The 12,365-nt window shown below is 37.4% G+C and overlaps 1 protein-coding gene across 11 annotated transcripts in view; it reads left to right on the top strand.

Moving 5' to 3' along the window:
* Positions 1 to 10,793, top strand: part of PRDM16 (PR/SET domain 16) — a 557,902-nt gene extending 547,109 nt beyond the window's left edge. For 9 of the 11 annotated variants that reach the window (XM_069948442.1, XM_069948440.1, XM_069948443.1 and 6 more), the window contains 2 exons: positions 4,827 to 5,066; positions 6,281 to 6,534. In XM_069948442.1, coding sequence (XP_069804543.1) covers positions 4,827 to 5,066; positions 6,281 to 6,470 — 430 coding nt within the window. In that variant the 3' untranslated portion in view covers positions 6,471 to 6,534. Of the gene's footprint in view, positions 1 to 4,826; positions 5,067 to 6,280; positions 6,535 to 8,553 lie in introns of those variants that run through there. The other 2 variants (XM_069948448.1, XM_069948444.1) reach the window with 2 other exon arrangements.
* The last annotated feature ends 1,572 nt before the right edge of the window (positions 10,794 to 12,365 follow it).

The following is a 12,365-nucleotide window of genomic DNA, read 5'->3' as shown; positions in this document are numbered from 1 at the left end:
TTATGTAAATGAATGCGGTGTGCCGGGGTCTGTCCGGGCCCGAGCCGCTGGACAAATATGTCACCCGCTGAGGATTTATGCCGCTGCCTACACGCTGACAACCTGCCTGTTAGCCACTTCTAGACTAAATATGAAATCCTGTCGGGGCAAACTTCTCAGACTGTAGCTTCCCAAAAACTCATCTGCCAGCAGCTTATCTTTTGAGAACAAAAATTAAAATCTACATAGTTGTAAATATATATATATATATATATATATATATATAAATAAATGCACTCGTACCTTTTTTAGTTCAGTTCGTGTAGAACCATAAGAACCAAAGTTTCCCCATAAACTACGTACTCAGCAATAATCTCCAAAGTCTGGGAGATTTACAAAGTGTGAAGGATGGAGTAGCGAGTCCATTACCAGACCCAAATGAAGTGGTGGCTTTATTAATGAAGGACATTGCATCAATTATCTCCTGGGACAAGAGGTCCCTTTCTTCACGGCTCAATCGGCAGCAGTGTGACCGCTCCTCGGATCCCCCCGCCCCCGGCTGGGGCCTGCAGCCTGCAGTTATTTGTCTAGGATCCGGATGGTATAGGAAGCTTTCAGCACAATGTTAACACTGTTTTTGTTGAGTTGCTTTCTCAGGCTCTTAGGTTAAAAAGTTGATTAGAATTTTTTTTTCGAGATCCTTATTGTGTCATATAGGATCTTGACTTTAGTTTGACTTGAGTATTTTGTTTTTTCTTTAGTAATTTTTTTGGGGGAGAAAATACAGAATGCAGAATACAATGAATTATTCTTGAAACAAAGTCATCCCGTGTCCTGTTCAGCTTTAGGGATTTTAGGCCAAAGTTCAACATTTTGGGGTTTTCTTAACAATGGCAAGGTCACTATACCAGTATGGAGCAAGGAAAACTTCGGCTTTGTTCAGAGGGGATAAATACACTGTGGAATCCATGGCAGCTATGTATTTAGTGCTATGCTTTACAGCAAGCCCCATGGACATAGACACCAATGGGCAGGACCTGTCCTACTGACATGAATGGGAAACATTACTCTGTGATCTTTGAAAAGGGTCATTGCACAGGGAGGAGGGGAAGGCTGAGCTGTGAGCTTTATCTATTGACTTCTTTATCTACTGGTGACACCTTTCACAGTAACGCTGTACAGATCACGTTAAACCAGCCTCCTCCTTATCATCACAGACAGCAGGAAGTCTCAGCCTTCAGAATAAAAATGAGAACATTTCAGAATTATTAAAAAAAAAAAAAAAAATCACAAAATGAAAAACAATTACCCTTTAAGGACTGGGAGGGGTCTTCTGTAAATTAGTAATCCACCGGTAGGTTACCTAGTGCATCAGGAGACTGCCCTCCCTAAATGCCTTGTCTCCAGAAGCGACCAGTCAAGCTCCCATTATTAGTAGTAGACTAAATAATCAGTTTCCAAGATGTCTGCCTCCATTGTGCTTAGGGAACACACCTTTTAAAGGAACACTCCAGACAAAACTTAGACACTGTGTTATGCGTAGTACAGGGCCTGAAGGGTGAAGCATGACCAAGGGAGTCAAAGATCTTAGAAGAAAGGTACTGCTCCTCCCCAGTAGACGTATCACAGTTTTCAGTTTTGCCACTGATTAAATACCAATGAAAGAGCGCCCTCCAGTGGTGGGATATGATAGAAAAATATGAATTCTTACTGAGTGATTTAGCGGCGGCGGCTGCAGATTACTTCTAGCTTCTGCTTACAACACGTTCACCTGTGCAGCGAAAATTGAAATATTAAAAAATAACATTGACTAATGTCAAAATAATTCATGAGAGCGGCTAATGAACAAAAGCCGTAATGAAGCATCTGTGTCGCATTTCGCAGGTTATTCCCCAATGAATCTCATTAGCGCCTTGTGTAAACAAACGGGGTGTAGTTCATTTCAGATTCCCACACAGGCTGCGAATGTCGCCAGGAGAGCTGAGAATAGAGCCTATCAAAATGAGGTTTGTTTTCTGTCTGTCTGGGCGGGTGATAAATGGCATTCGGAGATGCTGACAGCTACAGCCATGTAATCGCCAACCAATTTTTTTTTCTCTCGAGCTTGCATTGTTTATTCAACATAGCAGATGGGAATTTTAACCGTTCGCAGTCGGGAGGCCTTGAGCTGTAGTGTCATGGCTTGAACTAATTTTGCCGTCTTCGAGAGCATAGATTTTTTTTTTTAAAAAAAAGATAAAAAATAAAAAAAAATTACATCGTAAATAAGATCACCTTTTTGGCAATTTTGCCTCTCTGGATATTTTTCAAGGGGGAATTAGTTGTTATCTGTTATTGTAGGGCTGACGTTGTGTAGATGGTAGACGTCTAAATCCGCCAAGGTGTTACCGCACCAATAATGTAATTTATAGGTTGCATTATGTGGTCACGGACAATGTTTAATCTTCCTTAACCAATCTCGATAAATCACAATCAGATTGAGGTGTCCAAAAACTACAACTATATCAAATAACCCACAATGCCCAGTACATGTGGATTTAAGACTTTGGAAAATTGTTGGGGAATTTCATGATTCAGTATACAAGGTACTACAAAAGCCACTTATTAGAGGAAGCTTCTCTGTAAATCAATGCTGAACCCATTAGAGTGGCTTCCAACATGACTAGGCATTCAGAATTTTCAAAAAATATCGTATTTGCCCTAATTTAATTTCTTGGAGGGGATTCAATCTGGGCAAATCCAGTACAAAAGCCAGAATTCCTGTCGAAAACAAGAGTCCCTGCTCCAGCACTCTGCATCTGGCCCCTCGAGTTTATGGCTTAATCAAAATTGTCCATCGAATCCAAATCAAATCGGTACCCAATTAGCAGAAAAATTGTTATAAAACAAATTTTGTTTACAAATTAAGGGTTATCAGCCAAACCAAAATTTCCTCCAAAAAGAAGAGGGCTTATCAGTAGACAGCTGTTTTTGTCAGGGATAGTCAGCACTTCCACTGATTAGCTGCTCAGCACCTGTACTACATAGTGAATGAGGCCGGAAGCAGTTGGCTCTGTTCACCGTCTAGTGGTGGCTACATGTAAATGCGGCTCAGCTCATTACACAGTGCATGCCGCTGTGATTGTTGTGATCGTTGACCTGTACTGTGGATAGCACATTAGTCTTTTTTGTCCTGTTTAGGACTTTGTATAGCATCTTGTCAGTCCCAGAAGACTGATCCATATTAGAATTTAGGAAGCCTTCATGTTCCCATTGAATAGGGGCATGGAGCCACAACTATTACTATTGTAATGTTTCCTCTACCATCTACTTTATCCCAAAGAGACTGGGAGGTTGACGCATTTCTGCCCCTTTCTCTACCATCACTGATAAAACAATAACTCTGGCCCTAACTCCTGACACACTGTATTTTTTTTTTAATTCCAAAATAATTTTAGTTTATTTTATTTATTTTTTTTATTGAAGTCACTTTTATAAGTAAAGTTCCCTGTACAAGTTACGTTTGTAAAACATTTGTGGCAAATTCTTACGATTTATTTTCTACATTTTACTTCTTCAATGAAACTTGATCTATTCCAGCAGAATTTTTATTAATAAGATTTTATTTGTCTGGGATGTTTTATAGATGGGAGCCTGAATGTAACTAACAAAAAAAAAAAAAAAAACTCAAAAGGACTCGAAAATGAACATAGCACAAACTCTTGACACCCCATCAAAGTCACCAACACAAGATACTTAACAACAGCACACTGTTTCTCAACTGGGCCATAAATTCACAGGCCTACAGTCTTATCTAAAATGGCCCTGAAATTTCACAACATGCATGTTCTTGTGTTTTTTGTTTTTTTTTATGTCGGCCTCATTAATCACCAGTTTATGGAGTTTGTGTCTTGGGGAAGAGGGTGTGAAAGCATTAGGTTGCATACTTAAGAAATAAACTTGTTGTGGCATTTCCTGAAGGGAACTGGAGATCATTCAGCCTTTTCCTGCTGTGGGATAAAGATAGACAAAAGGAATACATTTCAGACTGGCATAATGATTCCTGAGAGAGAATCGACTGTGGGCATTTATCATACAGAATAATCCAGCTAAACCGGCTAAGACAAACATACCAGTTATGTGTTTAGATTAAGTGACAAGATCCAGGGCCCCAAAAAGACCTTTCAAGAAAACAGGAACATGACAAAAAAATAGAGGGGTTTTTTCCACACCTAAAGGGGATGGAAAACAAAAAAACAACAATGTAGTAGCCAAAAGTCAAAATGCACCATCTTTATTTCAAGCAAGATGTTAATTTTTAAAACTCTAATTTTGGGAATCAACAATTTTGTGGTCCAAAAACAGTGATGATAACTGTAAGTTCCATGACAGATAAACTTAAGACATCCAAGAACAATGGCACACAGTGTTAGCTATTACATCATCAATGTAACTTACCCTTAAGAGTTAACATTTATAGGGTCCCAGAGCAATAACACAAAACCTCTCGTTGGGTCAGCCAAAAACTGGTTGGCACATCATCAATGTAACTTACCTTTTGAGAGTCAACATTTCTGGGATCCAAAAACAGTGATGCTTACTGTAATTGCCATGAAAACTTCTTAAAGCTCATTGTCCCACAACAGAGTAGCAAATTAAAATCCTAGAACAATGGCTGTTGTTGTGTAAGCTAAAAATTGGTTGGTGCGTCGTCAACGTAACTTGACAGTCAGACTTTCTTAGGTCGCAAAACAGTGAAACTAAGCTCATGGCCATTCTGCAGAGTGACAGATTGACATCCCAGAACTATGGTACCCAGTTGTTGACACAGACAATATAATTTCTCTCTCTTAATTCTGGTATTTTAGAACTGAAATTCAGGATATCGATAGCAGTTCAAGAGGCTGCAGCCTAGTCAACCAGAAACCAGAAGATGTAGATGATGATGAAGATGAGGATCTAGAAGAAGATTATGAGGATGGAAGTTTGACGGGAAAATCACAAGATGAAACAGTTTCTCCTACAATGGAGACCCAGGAAGCGTATGAAGAGGATGAGGAAGATGAAGAACCCACATCACTCTCTATGAGCTTTGATCACACCAGAAGGTAAGTCAAGTCTGTAACTTCTGATGCCTTGCTTAATGTTCATGATCCATTTTCATGTTCCACTGTCATTACTCTACCTTGATACTAATGGAAGCTAATTAGGCCTAAAATTAATATTATTATTTGGCCATAAATGTCATTTATAAATTTAAATAATCTTTTGTACAAAAACATGTCAACATTTTGAAGTTGGCTAAGTCCCTTGTTTTCGTAGCAAGATTGAATAGATAGAATGATGTACCATCAGGTACATCGCGTTGAGTTTTTTTGACATGAACGGATCTGTGCCAGCACAGGATGCCGGTTCCGCGGTCCTCTTTTTGAACCGCCGCCCAGTCCCTATGCATGACACCAGTCTATTCCCGAGCACTAGTCCGGCATGAAGCACTGGGGGTGGGCCTGCCACCCCCAGTGGGATGAATCCCCATCTCCATTGTGACATGGCTCCATTCATTCTAATGGAGCTGCATCACAGAAAGGAGTTTGTCACACTGGGGGCCGACGGGGCTGCCTGCAGTGCTTCATGCCGGGCCGGCGCTCAGGAAAAGACTGGCGCCATGCACAGGAATCGGGTGGTGGCACAGGTCCATTCATTTAAAAGACTCAAAGCGATGTACCTGATGGTACATTCATTTTAAGTTGTCTAATTGGAAATTAATTGGTACCAATAGAAATTAAATTGAACGTATGAAACTTTGACTTGTTGTCCAAATTCATGAAAACCTGTTCTCCTCTGTCTGGTTATGTTTGTCCAAATGGAGAATATTCTGGATTTTTTTCCCCCCCATCTTGATTGCAAAACCAGTCCATCATATACCAGGTCACTCACCCCCCCCCCCCCCCCCCCCCAAAAAAAAAAAAAAAAGTTCTCCGACCTACCAGTGTTGCGGTCTTCAGAAGTGATTAACAGATTGTGGAGAAAGATGTTGTAGACCTAATGTTCCTTACATATTAACAATGTCATATTGTCTATCACTCACTGTAGACCCTCCATCGTGTGGTGTGTGTTTCTGTCCTAATCCATTTAGAAGTTTTCTGTGCTTGACTCTTCGTGCTTGTCCGCCATGCATGTGGCTTGTGTCTGTGACCACCATTACATGTGCATGCATAACACCAAGATATTAAAGCAAACGTGCAACATTGGCTAGCCTGAATAAAGGCCCGACAAGCTAATGAAGGGTCATCCCCTTCCCCTCCCCTGGTCATTGGTGCAGGTGTATTGAGGAGGAAGATGCCCGTCTGTTAGATGTGGAGCAGATTCCGAATTTTGGGAAGGGGCTGGACCTTCGCAAAACAGCAGAGGAAGCATTTGAAGTAAAAGATGTGTTTAATTCCACCTTAGACTCTGAGGCATTTAAAGAATCTCTGTACAGGCAGGCTAAAAACCAGGTAGGTACAGAATAATTGCACTTCTAGTAGCTTTCTACCCACAATGCACTGAAAAGCTTTTAGCTATTGCAATGTAAAGTCACTGGTGCTTTGACAGTCTATATTAAGAGTTATCATTGATGACATATGAACATTTATAAAATTTTCAAAATGCTAAAAAAAAAAATTTCAAAAATATTACCTCTGGAGACACATCTCATCTATACGTAAGAGTCTCCTGTGCTTAATGTAGTGTTACTTATTATAATATGGATCAGTGATTCATTAATGGACAAAAAAGAAATAATTATAGGAAAATCTGAATAATTTTACTTTCAGTTGTCAGCGTAAAGACAAAGTGGTGACAACTGACTGTCGTTCCTAGTGGCGGTATTATAAAATGTTACTTTGTGTTGTCTTCTGTTTCAAAGCAAGCCATTTGCATGTCTCTGTTACATGTCTGCTAATTTTGCTCTATGTACTAACTGTCTATGTTCAATGATGTGAAGAACAAAGCAATCTGTTATTTAAAGGGAATCTATCACCTGGTCATTTTTGTTATTTTTGTTTTTTTTAGTCATTAGAGCCAGATGCTGAAGTTCTTTTATATATATATTCTTTTTATATGCTGATTTTATTTATTTATTTTTTGTATATTATTATTATTATAGGGTAGCCATCTTTTCTAAGCTGTTTTTAAAGGGGTACTCCAGGCAAACTTTAAAAAAAACACAGAGAGTCATACTTACCCACCACCTGCAGCACCACTGCTCTCCTGTACCTCCTAGTTCCTGAGTCCACAAAAGCACAGGAACTACCCACTCAGAGTCAGTGACTGCAGAGTTGTCCTGCCTCAGTCACTGACTAGTTTAGCAAACATTTCTGAGCAGAGCCATAACATCACAGGATTGGGAGATACAGGAGACTGGCAGGTGAGAGTGAGTGGTGGCTGTGGTTACGGGGGAACCGGACAAGTATAAAATGACTATTATGTTCCTCTACCCCCTTCCCTCCCTGGGTTTTTAAGTTTACCCTTAACAGCATTTAGTAATATGCTCATGGACAGGAGTCCCAGAAAGTCCCATTGACATGAATGGGAAACATTACAACATTACTGAGCATACTCTGTGACTTTTGCAGAGGTCATTCCACAGAAAGGGGAAGGCTGAGCTGTGATCTTGGGCTATTGTCTCCTCTATCTCCTGGTGTCACTGTAATGCTATACAGATCACTTTACAGCCTCCTCCTTATCATTACAGACAGAACAGGAAGTCTTAGCTTAATTAAAGGACTAATGGTAAAAATAAAAAACTGTGAGATTTCAAAATTATTTTTAAAATATACATAGTAAAATGGAAAATTAGAAAACAAAATCTTTAAGAATATATTGAAAGGGAACAAATCAGAACGATTTTTACATACAAATGGAAATAATTATACTAAGGTGGAAATATTAAAGGGGTTATTCGATCCCATGAATAAAAAATTGGCTTAAAAGGTATAAAATAACAAAAAAGGTCATGCTTACCTTACTAATCCACTGCTGCTCCCCTGCCAATGTTTCCCTGGTCCTCCAATCATCTGCTTCCACAATGATGTGTCGACATGCCATGTGACCAGTACAGCCAATCAGTGACTGAAGCAGTGATATGTCAACACCCCTGAGGTGACCGCTATTGGCTGCTGCGGTCACATGATATGTCACTGCTAGAGCAGAAGATACAGAGACTAGAGAAGGATTGGGGAAAGTAGGGTGAGTATTACTTATTTTTCTTACATGCCTATAATTTCACTGGGTTGAACAACACCTTTACATCTGAGATGTATATAAGACATCCATCAGTCACTGCTGAAAGTGATAGGAGGATACTTTCTAGCTAAAAGTATCTGGTATTTTTTCTAGTTGCTCTGTTTTTGCTGTTTTGGCAACTAGTGCACCTGACCTGTTCTAATACTAGGCAGATCTTATTATGAAGTCATCCACCTTAAGGTTGGAACTTTGGAACACTCAGAGGGCAATCTGAGTCAACTACTCTATATATATATATATTTTATTTTTTTGCCTAAAATTTTTGTAATCGCCTTTTTAACATGTGTTACAATTGTTATCTTTCCCCAGGCTTATGCAATGATGTTGTCTCTTTCTGAAAATACTTCTCTTCATACTTCCCACAACTCCCTGGATGCCTGGTTGAACATGGCTGGAGCCGCATCAGAATCAGGAGCTTTTAATCCTATGAACCATTTGTAAAAGAAGAAAAATATACAAAAAAAAGTATAAACACAAGTCTAACTGTTACAACGTCAGCAACACAGAAGAGAAACTAAAGGCATCTCGGAGTCAATAGGCACCAACTGTTTGGATGTACCCTGCAACTTGCATCGGTCTAGTCATCCATCTGTTCATTTTTTGTGGATCCTCTCCAAAAAAAATCTTTGTAATTTTAACATTCACTCCACCACCTTTACCTTATCATACAATAAATATCTGCAGACATAGTCGTTCAATTAACAAGAAACAACGGCAGAAAATAAGCCATCTCAAACTCTTGTAACCGGTGGGAAAGTTTATGGTGCTGGAAAAAACTACAGGTTCAAGCTGTAACTTAGGCCTCTCAAATATTGAAATTTGCCATTGAGGTCACCTGTGTGCCTAACAATGAGTAAGTGTAAGAAGGAAAAAAAAACGTGTTTTTACATCTATCCAAAAAAATCCAAAGTATTCAAAAAGTTGACACATAGTGTCATGAATATGGATTGGGCCCCTAGAGGAAACAGTATACAAGGAATAATTGCATAACAATTTAAGATAAATTTCTTCAAAAATTAATTCAATTTAAAAAAAAAAAGGGCCACTAAATATTTTTGGATAAGGATGAAATAAAAAAAAATTTAAAATTATTTTCACCATGATGTAATAAAGATAATTGTATGGATCCCAATTTACCTAAATCTGGTAAATTACATGAACCTGCCAATAAAAACAACTCAGAAGGTTCAGAGGTTTTTAACTCATAAAAAAAAGTTTAAAGAATTGTTAATGGACTTGAAATGTAGCTACAAGTTTATTAATTGGATCCAGTATGGAGAGGCCACAACTGTTGTAGTAGAGCATCCACACAAGACAACACTATCCAATGGAAATGAGATTTTTTTTTTTTTTCAAAATTGACAGCTACATTTTTTTGAATTTTTTGAATTTTTTTTTTTTGTTTCTTTTTCTAGCTTGAAAGTGTTTGAAGCTGCTACCAAGGCGATCCTGTTCCATCCTGATCATATTCCAGTCTCAACATTTATAGACATTCCTTTCTTGGCATCGTAAATGATTGGGGGGAAGCTTAATGTTATTTCCATGTTGTTATATTTTTAAATTATTATTCATTGGGGGCCAATAAAAACAAAAAAAATAGGAAATTGAAATTAAAAAAAAAAAACCTTAATCTGTATATATTTGTTGAAATTTGCCCCTTCAGATTTGTTTCTTATTTACTTCTATAACAGTATTTTTTCATAAAATGTCATTATTGTGAAGAAATGTTAATATAAGCAAATAGTGAAGGACCAAAACAGAGTAACAAGGTTTTGTGGTGTTAGAAAAATTCATGTGCCAAATAAGGTTATTATTAGCAATTTTTGGTTGTCATTTGCCGATTACAGCATTTATAGTATTTTAGACTCTTTATTTCGGTAGATAGATGCTTAAAGCTGTGATCCATCTGCATTCTTGATGACTACCACAACTGATCTTGCTGCGATACTCCTGGACAATCATAAGTTTGTAAAAAAAAATAATAATTAATCATTTGTTCCTAATTATTATTTTTTGTTTTTGTTTTTGGATTTTTTATTTTTTTTTGCCTAAGTATTGTATTTATTTGTTACTTGCTAGGGGCGGGTGTACAAAGACCGTTTAAGTCTTAAAAAAAAAGTATGATTTTTCTAAAGGTTCACGTAGGCAAATAGCAACATTGTGATTAAAAGTAACTAGTTTCACAATTACATGATGGTGGGTGCCATATTTCTTAAATATGTCACTGTCGAAAAGCTCAAAGATGCTTAAAAGCACTCTGTAATGTACTGTATTAAAAGCACTAGACACCTGGTTGAAAAAGCAAATGTAAATATGTAGGAGTGTGGAAAATGTCGTGAAATAATGTATACATATCCCTTTTATCGAAGGCTTCAAAAGTCCGATCATTTTGACAGGGATTTGGGTCAAGAGCAGCAATGACCAACCTCATCATTTCACATACTGTTCTCATAATGGCATTTCAATGTATACACTGGAGTGGAAACGTTAACACCCCAATCTATAGAATAAGTCAATGGGATGGATTTTGAAGGCATTTTTTTTTTTGTTTTGTTTTTTGTTGTTTTGTATTTTTGTGATTTAAAACAAAAAAATATTAAATTTCAAAAAATTTCATCAATCAACTGAAAATTCCCAAAGCTTTACCATACAATGCTTTGTCTTCTGGTAAGGACTGGCTACAGTTTGCAAACCCAATGGCTGATTTCAGATAATTGGTGTCTTTAAAAAAAAATCCTTTAACAAAAATTAAATTCTATTAAAATTGGAAGTTTCCAATGGCGGCGTGCATGGTAGCATATAAAGGGGAATGCAACATAAAAAATAAATAAGTCTTGTGGTTTTAAATTAAAAAAAAGTATTGATAACTGTAAAGAAAATAGTCTTCAGTAGTTAAACTCTAATAGCACAGCTCTTAGATCATTTAAAGGAATTTTTCAAAATCTGACATTTGTGCTCCTTCATCGAACATATCATAAAAATGCACTAAAAAAATGAGAAGGAACTTATAAAAGTAATAGAGGTTAATAAAACAATGTGAACCAAATGCTTCCCCTTTGAAAATTTGCACTTAGTATATTACCCTCGAAATAATTTTTATTTATTTTTTTTTTTGCCAAGTTCTGTAATAGAATTCCTGAAATGAGTTCATTAAATTTTAGGCTTACTTTTAAAAAAAAAAATGGAGTCAGGATGATTAATAATGAATGTAAGGGTTTGGTAATTCAATGCACTAAACACATTGTCCAATAACCGATAGTCCGGGTCTTTTCAATGAATCCAAAAAGTAACCTTTAATTTGGTAAAAATATACATATATATTTCAGGGATGGCTGTAAAGGTTTAAGGCTTTGTGCTGTGTAACTTGGAAGAGGCCCAAGATCTTAGAAGAGTGAGCTGTCAAATAAAGCTTTACTTTACAGAATGGGAACTACAAAAAGGAAATTAAATAGCAGGCAACACCCCTCTACTGTTTCTTCAGATGGCAGCTTCCAACCAGACCACAAAAAGTCCCACAAAAAAACATACTAAGTGCTAATCAAATTGTGTCTATGTAGAAAGCTTCCTCCATATAGTAATGACCATCCGATCACATGATAGAATCATCTGTGGGGGCTCACAGGCAATGTCGCTGCCCATTTTTTTTTGCACCCCATCGGATAAGTGAATTATAAAAATTTACAATTTTTATGGATTTTCAATTAAAAAGTGAATTTTGTATACAACCAGCAGGTCTTGCAGGATTTTTTTTAAAAATTTTGATTATTAATTTGTCTCATTTTGTGTTCAGAAATTCTCAAATTATAACACTCACCATATTACCACAAAAAAATTAAAATTATCTCAACACTTCTCCATCAAACCGACAAATTTCTTGCATGTAGAAAGTTATGTTGCAGATTTAAAGGGGTTATTCAGGATTTGAAAGAACATGGCCATGTTTTTCCAGAAGCAGCTCCACTCTTGTCCTTAGTCTTGGGGTGGAGTTCTGCACCTCGGTTATATTGAAATGAATAGAGTTGTTATACCCCATCCAACCTGAGGACTGGGGTGTTGATAGTTTTGGATGAAAGCAGCCAGGGGGATAACCCCTTTAATTTTCTGTCTGTAAGACCAAACAA

This window comes from Dendropsophus ebraccatus, chromosome 12, assembly GCF_027789765.1.
Source record: "Dendropsophus ebraccatus isolate aDenEbr1 chromosome 12, aDenEbr1.pat, whole genome shotgun sequence".
NCBI classification, from domain to species: domain Eukaryota; kingdom Metazoa; phylum Chordata; class Amphibia; order Anura; family Hylidae; genus Dendropsophus; species Dendropsophus ebraccatus.
Note: the sequence above shows the minus strand (reverse complement) of the source record. Positions and strands in the feature narration are given on the sequence as shown.